Source organism: Amphiura filiformis, chromosome 19 (assembly GCF_039555335.1).
Source record: "Amphiura filiformis chromosome 19, Afil_fr2py, whole genome shotgun sequence".
Classification (NCBI taxonomy): Eukaryota; Metazoa; Echinodermata; class Ophiuroidea; order Amphilepidida; family Amphiuridae; genus Amphiura; species Amphiura filiformis.
In genome coordinates, this window is record NC_092646.1 from 53,685,500 (window position 1) to 53,705,321 (window position 19,822).

General features: G+C 36.9%; 1 protein-coding gene across 1 annotated transcript in view; it reads left to right on the forward strand.

The window, feature by feature from the left end:
• The window catches only part of LOC140141493 (mutS protein homolog 5-like), a 325,819-nt gene that overhangs the window by 43,204 nt on the left and 262,793 nt on the right, over positions 1-19,822 (forward strand). Inside the window, exon 2 of the mRNA XM_072163378.1 lies at positions 4,007-4,130. Within this exon, the coding sequence (XP_072019479.1) occupies positions 4,007-4,130 (124 nt within the window). The remainder of the gene's footprint in view (positions 1-4,006; positions 4,131-19,822) is intronic.

Consider the following 19,822-nt stretch of genomic DNA (forward strand, 5'->3'; position numbering starts at 1 on the left):
CTATTCAAATCTGTCACCACAAAATCCAACATGGCGTTTCTTGTGACGAGACAGGCTATTCCCATTCCTTTATCAAAAACAAAAAGTATCAAAACGACCCTAAATTCAGTATTCTCTCTTCAAAATGTTAAATTATGATCTGCACATTTTGATAGCTCATTTGTGTCAAGGTGGCCACACTATATGGTCAATTCCAGCGAAAGCGGGACAAAATTCACTCTATGTTAACTTTCCACTTTAAAATGTCATTAATAAAGGAAATCACGTTATTGATGGAGCATATCATGTCACACCTAATGTGCTCTCTTTGTGCATATAGGCCTTTACTAGCAAGTCATACCAGGGGACAAGTTATGATAGCTTAAATGAATTGGCGTTACCCACAAATTCAAAGATAAAGCACCATATATGTCATTGAATGTCCTTCAATCAAAATGAAATTATTACCGTTGGAAAGACGTTTGCATGATCTCTCATCATATGTAAAACGATTGAATTCCACCAAAGTTTGTGGACTCTAGAGGCCATTAAGTCAATTTGGCTAATAATTTTGTTACCCGTGTATCAAAAATAAAATGATCGTTCTGAAAAATGTTAAGTGAATATGCCATAAATGACTATATCATGAAACGAAGTTTCGTTCTATAATTCTGAAGTCCAAGTGATTATTTTATGCAAATACGTTTTACCCATAAAATTCCATAAAATCAAATATGACTTTACCCACGTATCAACTGTTACCCACGAGTCCAGCAAATATAATTGCCATAACTTAAATTAACATTTAATGACTTTGGACACTGAATTTAGTTTGACAAGCGCTTAAAATTGTAAATCGTAAAAAATACGTTCACCGCTTTAAAAAAGAATCTACGACGGTTTAAACTTTTGTTACCCACTTAATCCCGAATAGATGCTAACCTTGAAAAATAAGGAGATTGTTTATTTTAAGTTTAAATCAGCACATATTCAAGCCATGGGTATGCTATAATTTTGACAGTACTTACAGTTTATACACCTAAGAAACGCAAACCCCAAACGGTACTATAGTACTTATAGCTTTACCCACAAATTCGGGCGTTACCCATTTAATCCAAGGATTTACTCAGTAAATTATATGTTTCTTATGCATCTTAACATTTTGAAAACATGCGGAATAGGTTCCAAAACAGTCCTGTTTAATAGCGTCCTCTTGAAGGTATACTGAAGCTGCATCATGAAGTTTTGATTGATTATCCTAAATTACCATTTTTTGGGTAAATGCAATTGGTTAGAGAAACGGGAATCATTGAAACACAATGGAGGATAACCGCATGGTGGTTTCCAACCTTCTGTAATATTTTCTATTTTGCCGCTTACCAATACATACCTTCAAATATGTGTTACCCACTTAACATTTTGGTTACCCACTAATCCCTACTTAAATTATAGTTAACAATGTATTGATAGTGTTTTAGTTCATAGGAACTGTCAAACACGAGTTAATAGAATATTGCTGCATGAAAATATGGAATGATTTTACTAAAATAATAATATAAAACTGTGTGCTCTGTCTATTTGAATTTGGCAACTTTATTATTCTCAAACTTTTTATACCCAAAATGCCATAATGATCCATTCTAAATATTCCATGTAGTCTGTATTTTGATTAAAATTCATTTTAGTGCCATTGCAGCCTGAATTATTGACATACGGAAAAGTATTTTTTATTTTATTAAAAAAATTAATAGGAATTGCTATTTTCCAGACGCTGTTACCCACTTAATCCATCCGAGATCCTCATCCCTGCATTTGAGATACAAAATCTAACTTTATATTTATATGAAGCATTTGTTCTAATCTTTCGAAATAATACAGTAATGTTAAATGACAGCCACTTTGGAAAGAGTTCGAAGAATTGACACAATCTTAACTATACACCTGGTTCTTTCTTAAAGTTTGTAATTACCAAAATATTTCTGTATAGATATATGTAATAAAATTCTATTTTACGTTCAAAGTCTTCACCGATTTCTAGTGTATATGAGTCACACATAAAATATTGAAAGATATTAAAGAAAGTGAAATTTTATGGCGTACAACAGGTGAAAATGCTTGAATTGTGGGTAACATGCATATGCGCATTTAACACTTTATTTGGTCTAGCAAGAAAAGTTATTTTTCAATCCGATGGCACTTCCACCTGATGATTCACTAGACATGATCGTCTCATTTGATAAGTCTAGAATTGAAAAGGAAAACATTTTCAAAATGGCCCCCAGAGAGAATTTTGGCCCACTTTGGCTGGAATTGACCATATAGATAAATAATAGCTCTGAGGGGGAAACTGGGGGTGGATTTTGAGAGTTGTGAAGGGGATCTGGTATCACCCTCATGCCTGTCAGGTGTTTATATCATGTGAGCTCAAACATTCACAAACCTCACATCAAGATCAGGTTGTTTCCTAATATATGGTTCACTTGTACTTTGGCTCTGAGTTTACACAGGAAAAGTGTTCACTTACTGACCCTTTGAACATCGGATACCTTCATATAATTGCTTTCCTCTGTAAAATGCATTTGAATTCAAAGGGAAAAAGATGACATATCTGTAGATCTGTATGCCACAGAGAAGATCATGTGAACTCAAACATTTATTTTGAACCAAGATCAGGTTCATACAGTTCATTTGTAATGTTGTGGTCGGCATGTTTTTTTCAAGTCGACATGTCGACATAATTTTATCCCGACGTCGATATGCATGTCGACATAATACAAGTTTCAAAATCGGCTAAAACGCTAGCCAAAAACACATTTAAAACAACAGTTTCTCATGTTATACGCCTGGGTTTTACGTGGGTATAGATAACCTTTAATACCTCAATACATAATGGTGACTGATTATTTCGGACTCGTAAGTTGGAAATAGTCCAAAATATCATGAAAAGAGAGGAAAAATATTGTTTTCATTTCAGTAATTTCTCAACACTCATTTCATCAGGCTGTCATTCATAAAATCATGAGACTAAGAGTGTCACAGGTTGTACCGATTATAATTCGGGGAGTCTTATACTGATCATTGATTATTTTTCATTGACGTTTGTCGATATGTTGAATATATATATCGACATGTCGAGATTTGCTCTATATCGACATAAATATCGACAAACGCTATGTCGACCACAACATTATTCATTTGTACTTTGGCTGCGAGTTTGCACAGGAAAAAAATGGGGATCTGATCCCCTCAACCTGCCTCACGCCACAGAATATGTGTGTTCCTGTGAGCTCAGACATAATATTATTTTGCAATTTTACCTGATTTTGGGCCAAAAACCTTTTAATGCTAAAAAGGAAGATGCAGAGGACAATAATTGCATTATTTTTTCTTCTATTAAGATTTTTTTGGGTCGCACCACCACCTAAAAATTCTTCTGCCGCCTATGGGTTAAGGCATGTTGTATACTAAAATCATGTAGCTAAAAAATGAAACAATTGACAAACACAAGCAAGTAAACAGAGCAAAGGTCATTTTGGCTCCATTCCTGGTCTGCTGTTCATATTTTGCCATTTCAAGGTATCCACCAGCATCTTTGTTGTGACGTCATTTGGTGAATCAGTGACCCCAAAAAAACGTTCCTAAAATTTCAGAATTGTAACATTTTAAATCTTTTTATGCTCAGATAGTGAGAAAAACATCCACAGGGTACAATAGCAAAATATGGATACATCAGCCTTCTTTCCAAACTTTTATTATGATATAAAATTGGATCGGTTGAGCCCATATTTATTGGTCGAGCTATGCGTTTTAAAATATTGGACGAGACGTAGTCGAGTCCAATATTTTACAACTCATAGCGAGACCAATAAATAATGGGCGTAAAGCATCCAATTTTATCATTATTATGTTTTGGATCCATCAAAACATAATAATGTATAAATTAGATCACTGAATGAAGTAATAAAATTAATAATAAATAAATAAGCATTTATGAAATATTTTCCTTCCTGCATGTTGTCTATTTCAGATATTTCTGAGTGTGATGTGGCATGGTGGCCATTTAGGAGCGGCGTATTATGATGAAGAAAGTGCACAGATCTACCTCCTCAGAGATGTGGTTGAAAGGGATAGCTTTACTCTAACAAAACAATGTAAGTTCTTTTTTGAAAGGGCTATATTTTACTCTGACACTACTGTAGCCTTCCTACAGAGTGGAGATGGCTACAGAAATTGAGCTATATATGTGATGATGAAAAGCATTCGGATCACACCTCAGAGATGTGGCTGAAAGAGATGGCTTTAATCTAACTACGTATTTTTGATCATATGAAACAGTGGAATGATTCAACCTATGCATTTGTCATGCCTTTTGTTAAGTGGATGTAGCATGCAAGTACATAAGAAATCTACACCCACAATCAAGTGCAAATTTCCCTGGGACACTTGTTCATATTTCGCGCCCTCTGTTCAATAAAATCGGTCATATGAAGTTCACCATATGATATTTTATTTGTATAGTTTCCAACCTATTTCGAATCCCCTCCCTCCCCCACCAACCAATGTTGGAGCAAAAATATATGGCCATTTAAAAATGAGGCGTTTGGTATACAACATTGAATAAAAGTCTTGGGAGGGTCATTGAACTATGAAAGTGTCCCAGCAAATTTGCACTTGATTGCAGGTAGAAATTAAGTTACCCCACAGATCTCTATGACAGAGTTTTGCTGTCAGTCCTGAAAATCAATTTAAACACAGAGCATTGACTTCTCCAAGAGTACATACAGTAGACGCTCATTTCTGCTCAGTCACACCATTTGGCATGAACTTACAGAATTCACATTGCTTATATTTCTAATTTCTAATTCTTTGTTCAAGTTATAAATGGCAAAAAGTATTCGGTATTGTTACTGTGTGCGTCAATGAAGTCCCAACTTCAACACTCACATATACCCACACCAGGCACGCATTATGCAAAACGCAACTGGCGCAATTGTATGCAAACCATTAAATGTTAATCCACATTGTTCAGAAGCAAAACAAAGTAAATGAACATACACAAATATTTCAAGTGGCTCAAATTTTTAAAACTCAATTTGTTGCTTGTTTGTTGCTTGATGTGGGTTTTTTTTTGCATCCCAATGAGCAGACAACATCACAACATTAATCTATCATACAACATTAATAACGATGACTAGCAAAGGGCAATCAAAGTGCTTGGGTAATCTAATTGCAATAACAAAGTTAATGAATGGGCAGTTTTAGGGTTGGAATATGGATGAACTTGATTAAGGTAACCATGTTATGAGGAAATAAGGTATTCCTATGGCCAGGAAGTGGTACCATGTGATCCGCTACTGTTTTGTATACACTGGGTGCTAGAATATATTAAACTTGACTATGTCAAAAGGAATTTGTTTGTTAAAGTCTACAGGGGTTGTAATTGAAATTGATAGGGTGGTACCGTTACAAATGTAATTATATAAATAATTAAAAATGATGACAATAAATAATAATATAATGATAATGATAACAATAGTGATAATAATAATAATAACAATGATATGATGATAATAATAACGATCATAATGATAATGATAATAATTACATATATTAAATTATAATCTTTGCATTTTTATCAACAACTTAATTATTTATAACAACAAGATAAACCTAATTGTATAAATGACCCCCGGCCCCTGCACTCTGTGCATCCGCAGGTATTCATGCTTGTCGGTGAACTTGAAAAACACCCTTTTTGCATCTCATTTCGTGAAGTTTTCAGGGGGCAAACACCCCTTTTTTTAGCGATTTCGCGAATTATTTGCTCTTCGGCAATACCCCTATTTTCTCTAAAACGCGAACGATATTTCTAATATACCCTTTTCTGACAGAAACGCGTAGGGCTGTCAGTGGCGTAACCAGTGGGGGGGGCGGGGGAGAAGGAGAAGAGAAAAAGGGGAAAAAGAGGAAGAAGAGAAAGGGAAAGAAGAAAAGAAAAAAGAGGGAAGAAAAAAGGGGAAGGGAGCAGAGAAAAGGGGAAGGAGAAGAGAAAAAGGAAAGAAAGAGGGAAGAAGATCTATACTACTTTCATTGTGAAATTTTGTACTCTGAACACTGGATATTTAGCTTCTAATATGCCAAAACCATGAGCTTCAGGGGCTCCGCCCCTTGATTTCGTGACAAGCCGGGCTTTGCCCTGGACCCCACCAGGGCCCTAAGACGGCCCCTGGACCCCACCGTTTATCACTTGGCAAGCCGCTCGCGATGCTTACATAAATAATACAACTTTTGGTCAAAATTGGGAAATTTTTCAATCTTGCCCCCCCCGGAAGGTCAGGTCTGGTTACGCCCCTGTAGGCTGTGTACAATGTACGAATTGCACCTGATGCTGAATACTGTCCTGTGGGTGCACGGAGTGCAGGGGGGCGGGAAAGGACCTCAAAGACCAAACCGTGTCACTTTTGAAATGACTCTTACTGGGGCACAGTCACAGATGTTGTGGGGGTGATCACCAAAATATCTTTAGAATGTCATCATTTTGACTTCATGATATAGTAAAAACTTGATAGTTAGCATATGTGCTTACTACCGAGTGCTTTTAAAACATGCAAACATGAAGAGCCCCATCCACAAAAGTATAAAGGGTTTTGAGCAAATCATCGATACACATAGTTATATGAACACACCAACCTGCAAAATGTGTATCTCAACCCCATTAGCTCAGTTGGTAAAACGCCGGACGTTGGTACAATTTCAATTTTCATCCCATTTTAACTATTTCTCGATAGTTAGCTATAGTTAGCACATATGCTAACTATCGAGTTTTCATAGTATAACTGTCATGAAATACCGAAAGTATTGAACAATATGAATAGATTAGGACTTGTGCTGAACTTGAACTTCACCTGATGGCCTGCATTTATGGAATAATTTGAGTCACTGTGATGTGATCAGCCACTTTCTACCATTTGATTTTCATTCAAAATTGAAGCTACTTTTGGCAGAGCACGGTAGACCACCACCCGGGCCACCACCCTGGGGTTGAGTCGCATCGTAGGGTGATTAATAAATCAAATTATTTATTTATGTTTATTGGGGAGAAACAGAAAGTTTTGTGATATTTTTGCAGTTATATTTAATGATGATGCCCAATTATCTATCAGAAAATTATTGAGATCCCTATAATTTGTCACCAATTCTTAACACAGCACTACTCAACATTTAAGATGTGTTGGTCTTTGATAAAAACAACAAAAGTGCAGTGATTTATAGTGCGCTACGCACAGGCACAACAACTAGACGTTGATCCACAAGCCTCAGCACACTTTACAGGATGTCGCTGACCACTACGGCCCACATCATTCCATAAACCATTTAACAACATTTCAGGGACTTTGCTGCTACAAGAGCGCACACCCTAGACATTTCACAAATAACCTTCGCAACCAGGATCAGCTCCCCGAGTTTTGTAAGTAAGTTCATTCTCCAGGGGAATTTCAAGCTAACTCAATTTTTCCACGAGATCTTACTAGGCACCGCCAGGGTTCGAACCCGCAACCACTCGCACCATAGTCGAACGCCTTATCGATTGAGCTAACTTGGCTGCTTATGATAGGGTATAGTGTTTATACTGTGATGGCGAAAACTCATTCTGATGTTAGGCGAAATCATGTGCACATAGTTAGTGCAACCACCATAAAAGATATAATTACAGTATATATGATCCATACACATACAAAATACCTCAAATAACATTTTAAATAACATGTAGGGCCATTGTAATGCAGTGTGTCCATAATTCAATAGTTAGTGCAAAATGTTCCTTTAACTGAGGCTAACCTGAACCTGAACTCTAAAACAGCCACAGCCATTATCGTATTGGTTTTCATGTGGAAGGGAGGTTTATTGCATTTACCAAAGCATCCCCCTACAAGGGAAGACACTCCTTAACCCACTAGTTTTGTTTTGATCACATTGTTTTTCACATCCAATTATCTATGAAAATTGAATCAGACAGCCAGGTAGGTTGTTTTTAGCACTCAGTGGTTGAGAAGAGGTCGTTAAAATATGATAATAATTAACTGTTTTAGTGTTGATGCTAAATATAAAGTGTACCTGAGGCACATGACAAGATATGCTTTTATCAACTTATTAAAAAAATTAAGTGATAAATTGCAGTCACATGTGATGTAAGTCTGTGTTGCACTGTATAATATAAATGCTGAATTATGAACATAACATAATTGTCCAATTAGTATGAAGTATAACGATCCTCATGAACTTATTTAAGATGTCTAAACTTAAATTTTCCATATCAGATTTTGCAAGGTCTGATAAAGAAAGTTCAGTTTTTTCAAAATACAAGTTATCACAAATAACTTTAACTTACAGTACAAGTTGTTACTCCTCAACATAGACTTTCATGACAAGTTTTGCTTTGATAGTGCATAATCATTACCGGTTTTCATTATTTCTTCCTGCCTACTTGTAGAGATGGCATAATTGCAGAACCAGGTTAGGGTAAAGGTTGGCTTAGGGTTAGGATTAGGGTTAGGTTCAATTCAGCTCAAGTTTATTTTGGGGTTAGGATTATGGCTAGGAATGAACTATAGTATGTATGATTGCTAAAGATTACTGAAGATTGCTATACATTTTGCCATTGCAGAACTAAATATTATATTTTCTATGATAAGAAATTTGAATTCTACAGCGTGATCGAAATGTATAGATCATTCCTGTGATTGGCAGGTTCCTACTGTTGATGGGGTGAACATTAATTTATAAATGAGGGCAAGAAAGGTATCATAAGATTACCCTTGTTTTCATTATTTTATAATTACGCTTGTTATATTTGTTATGTCTAAGGACCCCTTTGTAATGCAACTATTTACAACTAAATTATGTCAAAATCAATGTCTTAATAAAATTCCCATCTTAACTTTCCTGCTCAGGATTATGATGACTTTAACACAGTATATTTAATAATTAAGTGTAAATTCCTAATTTTGACTGCATTTCATCATTTTAATAAGTGCCCCCACAAGAAGGTATAGGGGCCTCATATAATAGTCCCAAATATGCAAATGAAGTTATAGTTAGGTCGGTCATTTCATGCGCGTATTTTGGGGCAGCAAAAACAGGGGCGGCAAAACGAATTAGCAAATAAAAAGGGGGCAAAAAATTGAAAAAGCATAAAAAATTTTGAAAAAAGGTTGCTTTTAGGGCACTAGGGCCTAAATTGTTTCTTCTTCAGCCCCCCAGGGTTGGGGCGGCCACGGTACGCCACTGCATTTGCAGTGGCAGAACTAGAATGCCCCCAGTCAGAAATCTGCCCTCCGGTTGCTTCCCTAGTAAAAGTAAAAACCCACAATTTAAATTTAAAAAATCCACTTTTTGCAGCAATTTTGTCCAAAATTGTTTGATTTTGCCACCTAAAATGCACTTTTCCCCCAGTGCCCCCCCCCCCCACGAAAATATTCTTGGCGCCACCACTGGTCATCCCATAATTGGGACTATCGTATGAGGCCCCAACTCAAAAGAGTATGACTTAAATGAATGCCTGAGGCACTAATTAGGTCGAAGACGGTAATGAAGAGCAAACCATATTAATGACCCATAAGTACAAATAAATTCACACCCCATTTCCATTCATAATCAATTTAATTCAATTGTATATCATCAGAAAAGATCTGGTGAGGATACACAATAATCTGTCCAACATAATACCTTGATCTGGAGCCTACTATGTTTAGTTTACATGCAGGAAACTTGCAAATTATGTGTTGTCTTGAATAATAAAGCATTTTGTCTATAGATAGCCCTTGTTAGGGAATAGTACCTTATTGTAGGAAATAACACCTATCAGTTGTGCTTAAGGGGTTGTTTGGAATGACAGGTGAGTCAGGGGTCAAAAACAAAATTTTTACCTTTTTGACCTCAGCACATGTGTATGTATGATCTGCCATACAAAAATTAAAAAAACAATACCTCAAAGTATCATTTTTTAATGGTTTTTGTCATAATCACGCTTTTCTACAAATTTCATCTGTTTGTACCGGGGGCGTGTCTGTTGCCAGGTAGGCCTACATGACAGCATAGACACACGTTACAACCTTGAATAATAATACAGAATGACGTTATATTCTTCTTAACCTATCTTAGAACTGCCTATTATTTCAATTGTTATACTGTTCTGGTTGGTTTATTGCATATACTGTATAGAAATTATGCAATATGACGCCGAAAGCATGACAGAGTCATCTTCATTCAAATAAAATTCAGGTACCCGTAAGGTACCACGGAGCAATTCGCACGATAATACAATAAAACAGATGAAAGGTATGAATGGTTGTGGAATCGAATTGCAGACCTGCCCTCTGTCACCTTAGAACTGCATCTCGTAGGCAATGGTAGGTAATAAACCAACCGAACGATATAACAATTGAAATAACAGCATGTCTTGGTCTCAATTCAAGATGTGCAATTTGGACACACCTACTCGTTGGCTGATTTATACTTCAACAGTTCCTCAAATTGATATCAGAAAAGCCACTATCTCATTGTTCATTGGCGCGCAGTATGCGCGCGCCCCGGGGCACTCAACTTTAGAATTGATGGGTATATGTGCCTACATTTTGTATAAGCGTCGTAAGTAGGCGCATATCAGTACAAAACGTTGGGTTTTTTTAATAAAAAAAGGGTCAATTATGTACAATCAAAATGAAAAAGGGGTCATTGGGTATAATATTTTGAAAACTGAAGGTGCCTGGTCATCGGGTATAGTCGGCTTCAAAAGAGGGGCATATATTGACAGGCACATACCGTCACCTCTAAAGTTGATGCCCCCGGTGCTCGCATTATATTTTGTTCATGGCTCGCTTTTAAAACTCCCACACATCACAATAAGGCTATTGAAAAGTGTATAGAATAGCTAATGATAGACTGGTCCCTGCGATTAGTCGCGGACCCGAGCGACAATATAGTAAACACATCGAGTTTATAACACAAGTGACAGTAGTCGTGAATTATGGAGGGTTTCATTGAACTTCTACCAGCAAAATATGGAATAATACTAACACAAGACACCAATCGAGATGATGATACAAGCCATAATGGAAGGCTTGTATTTGACCTTCTTATGAATCCAATTTCGTGGCGAGAAGTTAAAAAGGTAATGTATATTTCATGAAATTTGGGTTCAAAAATTCCGTATCAGCTCGTATCATCAATTCCGTAAATATGGCGTATAGAGGCACAACTTGACAATAAACTGAACTATGTAAACGTAAAGGACGCACTGGATACACATAAATTTGTGTTTCCTTGCTGGCGGAATAGTTGTAAAACTCTTTTTGTCAAAAAGTTGGACAATTTATGAATTATGATTGGCAAAATAGCGAAAGGAAATAGACTTTTCCAACCATGTAAAACTACACTGGGTTGTTGACATGGTCGACATACATTAAGACATACGCATGTTCCTAAAGTAGGAGGTAAGTACTATAATTAATTGTTTAAAGTGCTCAACATACCAGCAAAAAGTCATAGGGTCATCAGAGTACAGGGACTTTGTGAAATACTGGGTACAAAATAAAAGTGCGTGAGCCGATATGCAACATCAAATATAAAAGCCGATTTACATAATTTCCCATGACCTTACAGAAGTGATCGTGCTCAAATATAAAACTATAGAGTTTGGTCCTTGATATGCACCATCAATTGTGTACTTGTGATCAATATTGCTAGGCAAACAATCACAGCAAACATGCCAAAATCCTCCCATTTCTCCTCCATTTACACACATATAAACCCATCCCTTAAATTCTTACATCCTTATTTCAATGTACAAGTGTTGGGAAGATATAGCATTTCATATTAGAGTTGAGTGATTGAAACAGACATAACAACCCATAGCTGCTGCATGCTAATTCAAGTCATTTTGGGGATTTACTGGTCAAAAAATGTGACATTTACAGAAGTTTGAATTTTTATTAAATGTCTCTATTAAGCATCTTCATTTTCAATTGTGCTTAAATTCGGAATCCTTATATTTCATGTAATAAATGCCCTAGGGTGCATGTACAATTTTTCTAAAGGTGAAGGTTGGGCATTTATTAGAGGCAAATTTTTAACGAAAAGTTACTATATTGTAAGGTTAATATTATGTGTTCAAAATGGCGGCCAATATGTAAACATTTTTCGCCGTGGGGCAATAATAGCAGGGGTTTTCGTGCAAAAATGTTATCAGGTTTTTTAGTTCTTTTAAAGCCATAATGTGTGATTTGCTTCACAGCAACACCCTCAATTTTACTCGGATTTCTACTTTTTGCATAATTATAATGCCCAGTGGTGTACTAAAATACCACGTAAAAGACTAAGCCTGGAGTGCTTCAATAACAGTAAAATTTAACTTTTTATATTAAAACCGGGGAGACCCGGTCTTATTCAGAGTTCAACGATCTAATGCTTGCTAACATGTCCCGTGGATGTCAGCTTATGTGTACACACGTTGAGCGTGATTAGTACACGCATTGTAGGCGCTGGAATGAAATTGCAATTTTCTTTGTTATAGCTCATTTGTTTGGCTCGAAATTAAAAGGGGTAATGTGATCAGTAAAACAAACATTTAAATAGGAATCTATTCTTATGCAAATCACACATTATTGCTTTAATGTAAATTTGACACAATTTTTACATCCAGCAAATGCCAGTTTTAAGCTTACTTGCAAGGTATGGCATGAAAATGTCTGCATATTAGTCATGGGAAAGGGGCATTTATTAGAGAGGGTGCTGGTCCCGGGGTGCTGGTATTACTGGAAATACGGTATGTACAACTTTCTGTAAGATATTTCACTTCATACTAGAGTCTGCTGATTGAAAGAGACATAATAAGCCATAGCTGCCCTCAAATTCCACATAGAAGTCAGTGATTCAGAATATCTAAATTCACAGAAATCAAGATGTTGTCATTACCCAGGCTGTCATTTAAGATACTGCACAGATCATCCCTGATCATAGCCGATTCGCGATTTATTATAAGAGACAAAAAAATGGGTTAGTTGTCTTCCTCCACCTGCTCCAAATTGGAAACTGGCAATTTTTTTATTTAACAAAATATATGTATTTATATTTTTGTCAACACTTGTTCACACATTTAAACTGGTTGATGATTGAAAAGTACATTATTATTAAAACCTCTAACTGCTGTTTCATAGCTCTAGTATAGTAGGAAGAGCTTCAATTCTTTGCTAAACCCTTACTATGACTATCCATACATACACTTCTAGTGCCCGTTTCTATTCATCGTTATGTATTCTTCTCCCGTGCATTATTTTCGCGAACTACCCTTCACAGCCCAAATTATATAAACCTGCACGCTAAACAATGCATTATCTAAAACCTGCACGCTAAACAATAGATTCTAGATAATACGTGCACGCTCAAATACTAGAAATACTACTTTCACATAACCATATAGTAGAGTTAGGTGACGCTTTCGACACAGAGAGGTCACATAACTATATAATTGTCTGTTCGATATATATACCATCAAAAAAGTACGAATATACATTCTGTGGTGTTAAAATGGTATAGTTACAAACGGTCTTCTATAATAGGGTACAATTACCGAATAGGGTGCAACTTGCTAGACTTGAGTCCAGTCCTCGTTTACGGAGTTTAGGGTTAGGGTTTAGGGTTGTGGTAGGGCTGTCTTGAATCGCTCGTGCAAATATCATTGTCATAAATTATGATTAATGACCTCAAATAAATCAAACATCAAATGAGAATAATCGAGCTTCTATTAATTAAAAAGGGCCAAAAACAGGTGGATCATAATTATACAAGATGACACCATTGCAAAATATTCAGCATTTTACAAATGAAATACATGTAGGCCTATATCTAAAATAACATAGCCGGGCCCGGAAAACACACACTAGCGCATAATATCATGATCATGCTTTATAATACCATAGGCCTTCAAACACATGTGTTTGAAGGCCTATGATAATACTGAACAAATTGTTAAATCCCAATGTCGTGTGTTTTAATATAAGTAGATTTTAAAGTTCAAATTATAGAGCTATAAAGTCCAGTTGATATTCACCGTAGTAGGCCTACTAGTCGGACATCTAAATCGATCGTTTCCAGTTGAACTGGTTCAGTGCTCTAAATGATCATAACATAAAGTCAATTGGTTACAAACCATGCGTGAATAAGTTACTAAAGTATGACGTATGGCGCAATCGATACTATTGATAGCTAACTAAATACAGGGATTGATTTTCTTTACCAGTTAAATGCTACGTAGCTGGTCAATGTCCTGACGGTGTTTTTAAAATGTAAGATATTTTCCCTACTATTAAAACTAATATAATGAATGCAGCAATTAATATTGCCTATTGTTTTAATATGCCTACACTCAAAGTGTATGACGGATAATGTACTCGTGCAAATGCATTCGTCAAGATAATTGCACTTGCCATGGAGTTATTGCATTTAGCTCTACGAGCCTATCAGCTCGCGAGCGAAATGCAATAACTCCACGGCGCGTGCGATTATCTTGACGAATGCATTGCACTCAGTTCATTATCCTTATCATCACACAACATACACACAACAAATATAGCATTTTGGTGTCGGTTTATTGCTGCCAAACGAGAAGCACACACTGTGCCATGCTATTGGTGTCGGTTTATTGCTGCCAAACGAGAAGCACACACTGTGCCATGCTATACAGAACTAGGATATCATGCCTACGCTAATACAATAGGGCAGCCTACAGGAATCAACGTGATAACTAGGGGGCTGCGCAACCTCAAAAAAACTTGAACACAATTTTTTATTTCTTATTTTTTATTTTTGTTGAACAAGAAAAATCTGAGGGCATAGTACTTGGCTCCTGCCTAGGCTATCCCATGCCAACGTGGTGTTGATTCCTTCCTTCCCGCTATAAACAATCTTAATCGACCAAAATCCCACCCGAGACTAAAACTGGCTTTAAAAAAATATATACTAATGATTCTAAACAATCATGCTTCTGAGAAGAAGCAACTTGACACACACTACTTAAATTCAACTGCGCAACAGAATAGAACGTGTTGCCGTGATAGAAACCGAACCTGAAGTGAGGTTACTCACGCACTCTCCCACGCAGGAATAGTCATACTATTACGTAACGCAAAGAACATCAATATATTCTTATTCGGGGGCTCTCAACCGAATATATTTTCATGTTTGGTTACTCTTTCCACAAGCAATCTGAGGCTTCTGCGCTTCCCACCTTGCTGGATCGCATTTCTACCAATTTCTTGCTTTGCTCCTGGTCAAAATTGTTCATTTTTCTACCACCATACATTCCACTGAATGACAATTTTATTTAGCTCCGAATTTGTTTAGATTATTTCTGAGCAGCCATTCTGATTATCGCCCAGAAAATGGAGCAGACATATAGAATGATTTGCATTTCTATGTTTTGTTAAGCACAGAGGATGGTTGAATTAACCAGCCTGATAGGCTATCGGTTTGTTTATCCTACCTTAATTGTCATAAATGACCAATTGCATGGTATTTTCTATATCATTGTTGTCGTATTTGTAGAAATAGGTTAGGAAGTGATTTGACTGAAGGGGGTAATAATTGCACATTATCAATATCCTATTTATTGTTGTACTCATTTATGGACAGCCTATTGTGTCTTCAATTACCAAGGAGCCAATTTGATTTAGGCAATTAATTATGAAAATGGAAACAAGAAATGATCCTTTATTAATATCCTATTATAATGTTGTCTCAACCACCTGACATGTATTGTTTTAAGGTTCAGATGAAGTGCAACGTTTATAAACCTCAATGGATAAAATTTCATCATGCAAAGTGATCATAAAGTTGATAGAAACTTCATACATAGATCAGGGGCGGATTTAGGGGGGGGCGCAGCCGGCGCGCGCCCCCTCTATTTTTTGACTAGCGAAGGGCGCCGGTAACTTGAAAATACAAAAATTGTAAGAAATTTTTTAAAAAAGGAACAAATTCGCCATGAACAGCAAACAATGGGCCAAAACTGTTGAGTTTTCGAGGGGGTAACCACCTTTCACACATTTTTTTCGTCGTCGACTAAAAGGCGCCCCTTTATCCAAAATTCCTGGATCCGACCCTGTAGATTGCTCTTATTTGGCATTTTCAGGTCGTCCCAAGGAAAAGACCTTTTCCTTCAATAACTATGCAAGACTTTTGGTTAAAATTTGGTCTCAAATGAAGAGTTTCAATCTTATTGCAACCATTATTATGTTTTGATGAATCAAGTGTGTGAAAATATTGGATCCAAAACATAATAATGATAAAATTGGATGCTTTACGCCCAATATTTATTGGTTTCGCTATGAGTTTTAAAATATTGGACTCGACTATGTCTCAACCACAGGCCTGTAACTAGGGGACCAAAAACTCTGTCCTTTTTTTTGACCCGAAAAGTCCTATTTGCGAGTGTAGCAAGGAAAAAAATAGAGGTTTTTTTATTCCTTTTGGTCAAAAAAGGTCAAAATTTTCGAAAAAGGTCCACTTTTTGTGCAAAAAGGTCCACTTCTTCAAAATCCACCCCCACGTTTTCAAAATCAGCCCCCAATAAATCCTGGTTACGGGCCTGCTCGTCCAATATTTTAAAACTCATAGCTCTACCAATAAATATGGGCTCAATTGATCCAATTTTATATCAAATTAGGGTTATAGCTGCATTGTGGGTGACATGTATTAGTGTTATCCAAGCACACATACTGAGGTCAAAAGTCATTTGAGGTCAACTTGTAAAAAAAAATCTGGATTCACATCCAAATTTTGCAACCAAATTTTTGTCTTGGCTACACTATAGGAACTTTCATGTAATAGTGATGTTCAAGGTTGCACACTAAGATCATTAGTCATCTAAGGTCAACTTGTAAAATAGTCTGGAAAAAAATGGTCTCATATCTTCGGACGACCTATCTGGGATCGCCGTCCCCGGCTATATGTACAGTATAGCGCATTCATTCTGTGCCAAAAAGTGCTCAAATGTGAATATGGATGAACTTTAGGGTTTTCTGGTTTAGCAAATCATTCACCCATGGGCACAATCTGAAGATGCTCGGAAATCACAGAATACAAAATGTTTGCCCACACGATATCTCCACATGCTATGATTGGTAAGAATCAATCAAGCTAATTAAACCTGATTATAATAGTACATAAGTGTGCATAATATAAAGTGTGATTTGAGGGAACATAGTCAAATTTAGTGACTCATTCCCAGGACAGCTCCAGCTGTTATTCATGTGCTGAGTTCAATGTACTTTTTAAGTTCAATAGAGATAGCAGTGATCTAGCAATTTTTTCTTCTTCAAATTTCTGAACTATTATTTATAGGCAAAATAAGAGTAGTAGGCTATCAATCATGGACAAATTTGTTTGGGTTACACAAAACAGTGTGGGAGATCTTTGAAATACTTTTAAGAATTTCAAAGATCTCCCACACCCCACACTGTTTTGTTCTTAAAAGAACTTCACTCATTCTGCGTGTTTCTACTGAGGGCCAAATTCCGTGCCGTGCCGTGCGTGCCGGGTCATGGCGGGTAACAAGCCCAGTAGAAAAGATCTGGGTAATCGGTTGCCGTGTCATGCCGGGTCATGTGCTCGCCTTTCGTGATCCACCTCTTGAGGTGGATCATGCCGGGTCAAAGTGTGTAATCTGCGCAGTAGAAACGAGCCGTGTGATCAGTTGCCGGGTCGAGGTCATGCGTGATGCAAAAATAACGTGATTTATATTCTACTTGTACAGTATAGGTCTTCTCTCTGATATTAGGCCTATATACACTGGCCACATGTGTGACTCGTATGAATTAAAATGGATATGACTTTACTTTTGTAGGCTTATATATAGTTATTAATGAGTTGGTTATATTTTGGCTGTAAATTAATTATCATAATAGCCAATTACTAGATCCACTGGTAAATTAATGCAATGTCAATTAACAAAAACACTCAATTGTGATTGTAGGTCCTATACCATGAGCTGCCATGTGTAGACATTTAAATTAAGGATACAACCATCATGCGCTCGCTGAAATCTATTTTCCGTACTTCCGGTTTACAGGAAAAAAATGCCGCGCATCGTGCAAGACACAGCTTTCTGATCTCAGTAGAAACAAGCTGGGTAACGGTGGCCGGATTATGATCGGTATTTTGTGCCCAGAAAATAGCGTGTCAAAAAGCTGTACGCTCAGTATAAACACGCTGATTGTGTATAATTAAGGGGTTTGGAAGTACCTCAAGGCCCTTAAGGGGATCAGGGTCTACAAAAAGAATGAACAATTCCATTTAAAATCAATCTGGAACAGATAACTTGAAGATCATATCAGTATGATCATTTAGTAGTCCTGACCTCACCCTGGGCTCAACTCCACCACCCAGAGATTTCTGGTTTTTGAATACACCCTTGCCCATTTTTGCATGATACCTGTGGCATGGAAGGTGAAAGCTGATACATCAAAATTCTTTGTCCACCATAGGCTATATTGCTGATCCATTGATTATCCGTTTTCTGGTGCATTGTGGGATAGAAAAGGGGAAAAATCTATCGCTAATTAGCCCCCTTTTCTATCCCACAATGCACCAGAAAAGGATAATCAATGGATCAGCAAAAGGATAATCAATGGATCAACGGGTGGATCAACAATATAGCTTATGGGGGGGGGGGTCTTGCATGGATTTCAGACAGATCACCCCCACCCTTGTACTGCAGAACTTAGTATTGGTAACAACTGTACACCCATGGGAATTAGATCATAACTTTCCTTGTGGAGTGCTGCATGGGGTATCAAATTTGCTGTACAACTGACTGAAATTAAAGTTCCTGAGTAGATCTAGCCCCGTTCCAAACCGTGACGCCTCTCGAATAGCGAGCGAAGTGAGCACCGAGTGTAGCAAAGGTACTTAGTGTCTAACAGATAAGCCTCATATCGGTAATACCGATTACAGATATTTGGATTCCAAAATCGGCCCGATCAGATTCCGATTCCGATTTTTTTGAAATTTTTAAACAAGCTAGTGCCCTAGCAGAATTTGTCGATTTAGATGGTCACAAAGTTAATGTTTTACTGTATTTTCTTGTGTATAAAAAGCTAACTAAAACACGTACGTCAAATAAGCAGACAGGTCTTGAAAATATGAAATGAAATTGTATAAGCCGCACAGGTAGGCCCTATAGAAAACACATCATTCATCGTATGCAAGCAATGCAAGGGTGACAAATTCTGAGCTTAAAACTGACATCCATTACCTGTGTTATGATGCAGAACTCATCCAAGGCTATCATACATGTATATCTTCATCAATCGAATGAATTGAACATCTCCTGAACATAATTCTTATTGAATTTCTATTCTTGATTTGGGGAATTTATAATGATCAATTACGGACTTCCAACATAACCATGCAATTTGCGATTCCCGATCAAATTGACAATAACATGTGACGTGAAGGGGAATCCCTGTGATGACGATCAACGTTTGAGATACGTTTTGATGGGTTTCCCGACTTGCTCATCAGGGCGAGCACATGGTGAACGATCCCAAGACCCGGAAGAGGATGCAACCTCGCGTGTGTAATGGAGATTTCAGCTCAGAATTTGTCAATTATCATTGGCATTTTGATTAAATACAAAACATAAAAGGATACGCTATCGCTTATAACTGAACTGGAATTATTTTATTAATTTGGACCGTACACAGACATTGAAGAACAATACCCAAATAATGATCGACAAGTTACATCACGTCATGGATCAATAAATACACACGGCGTGGTGTGATGA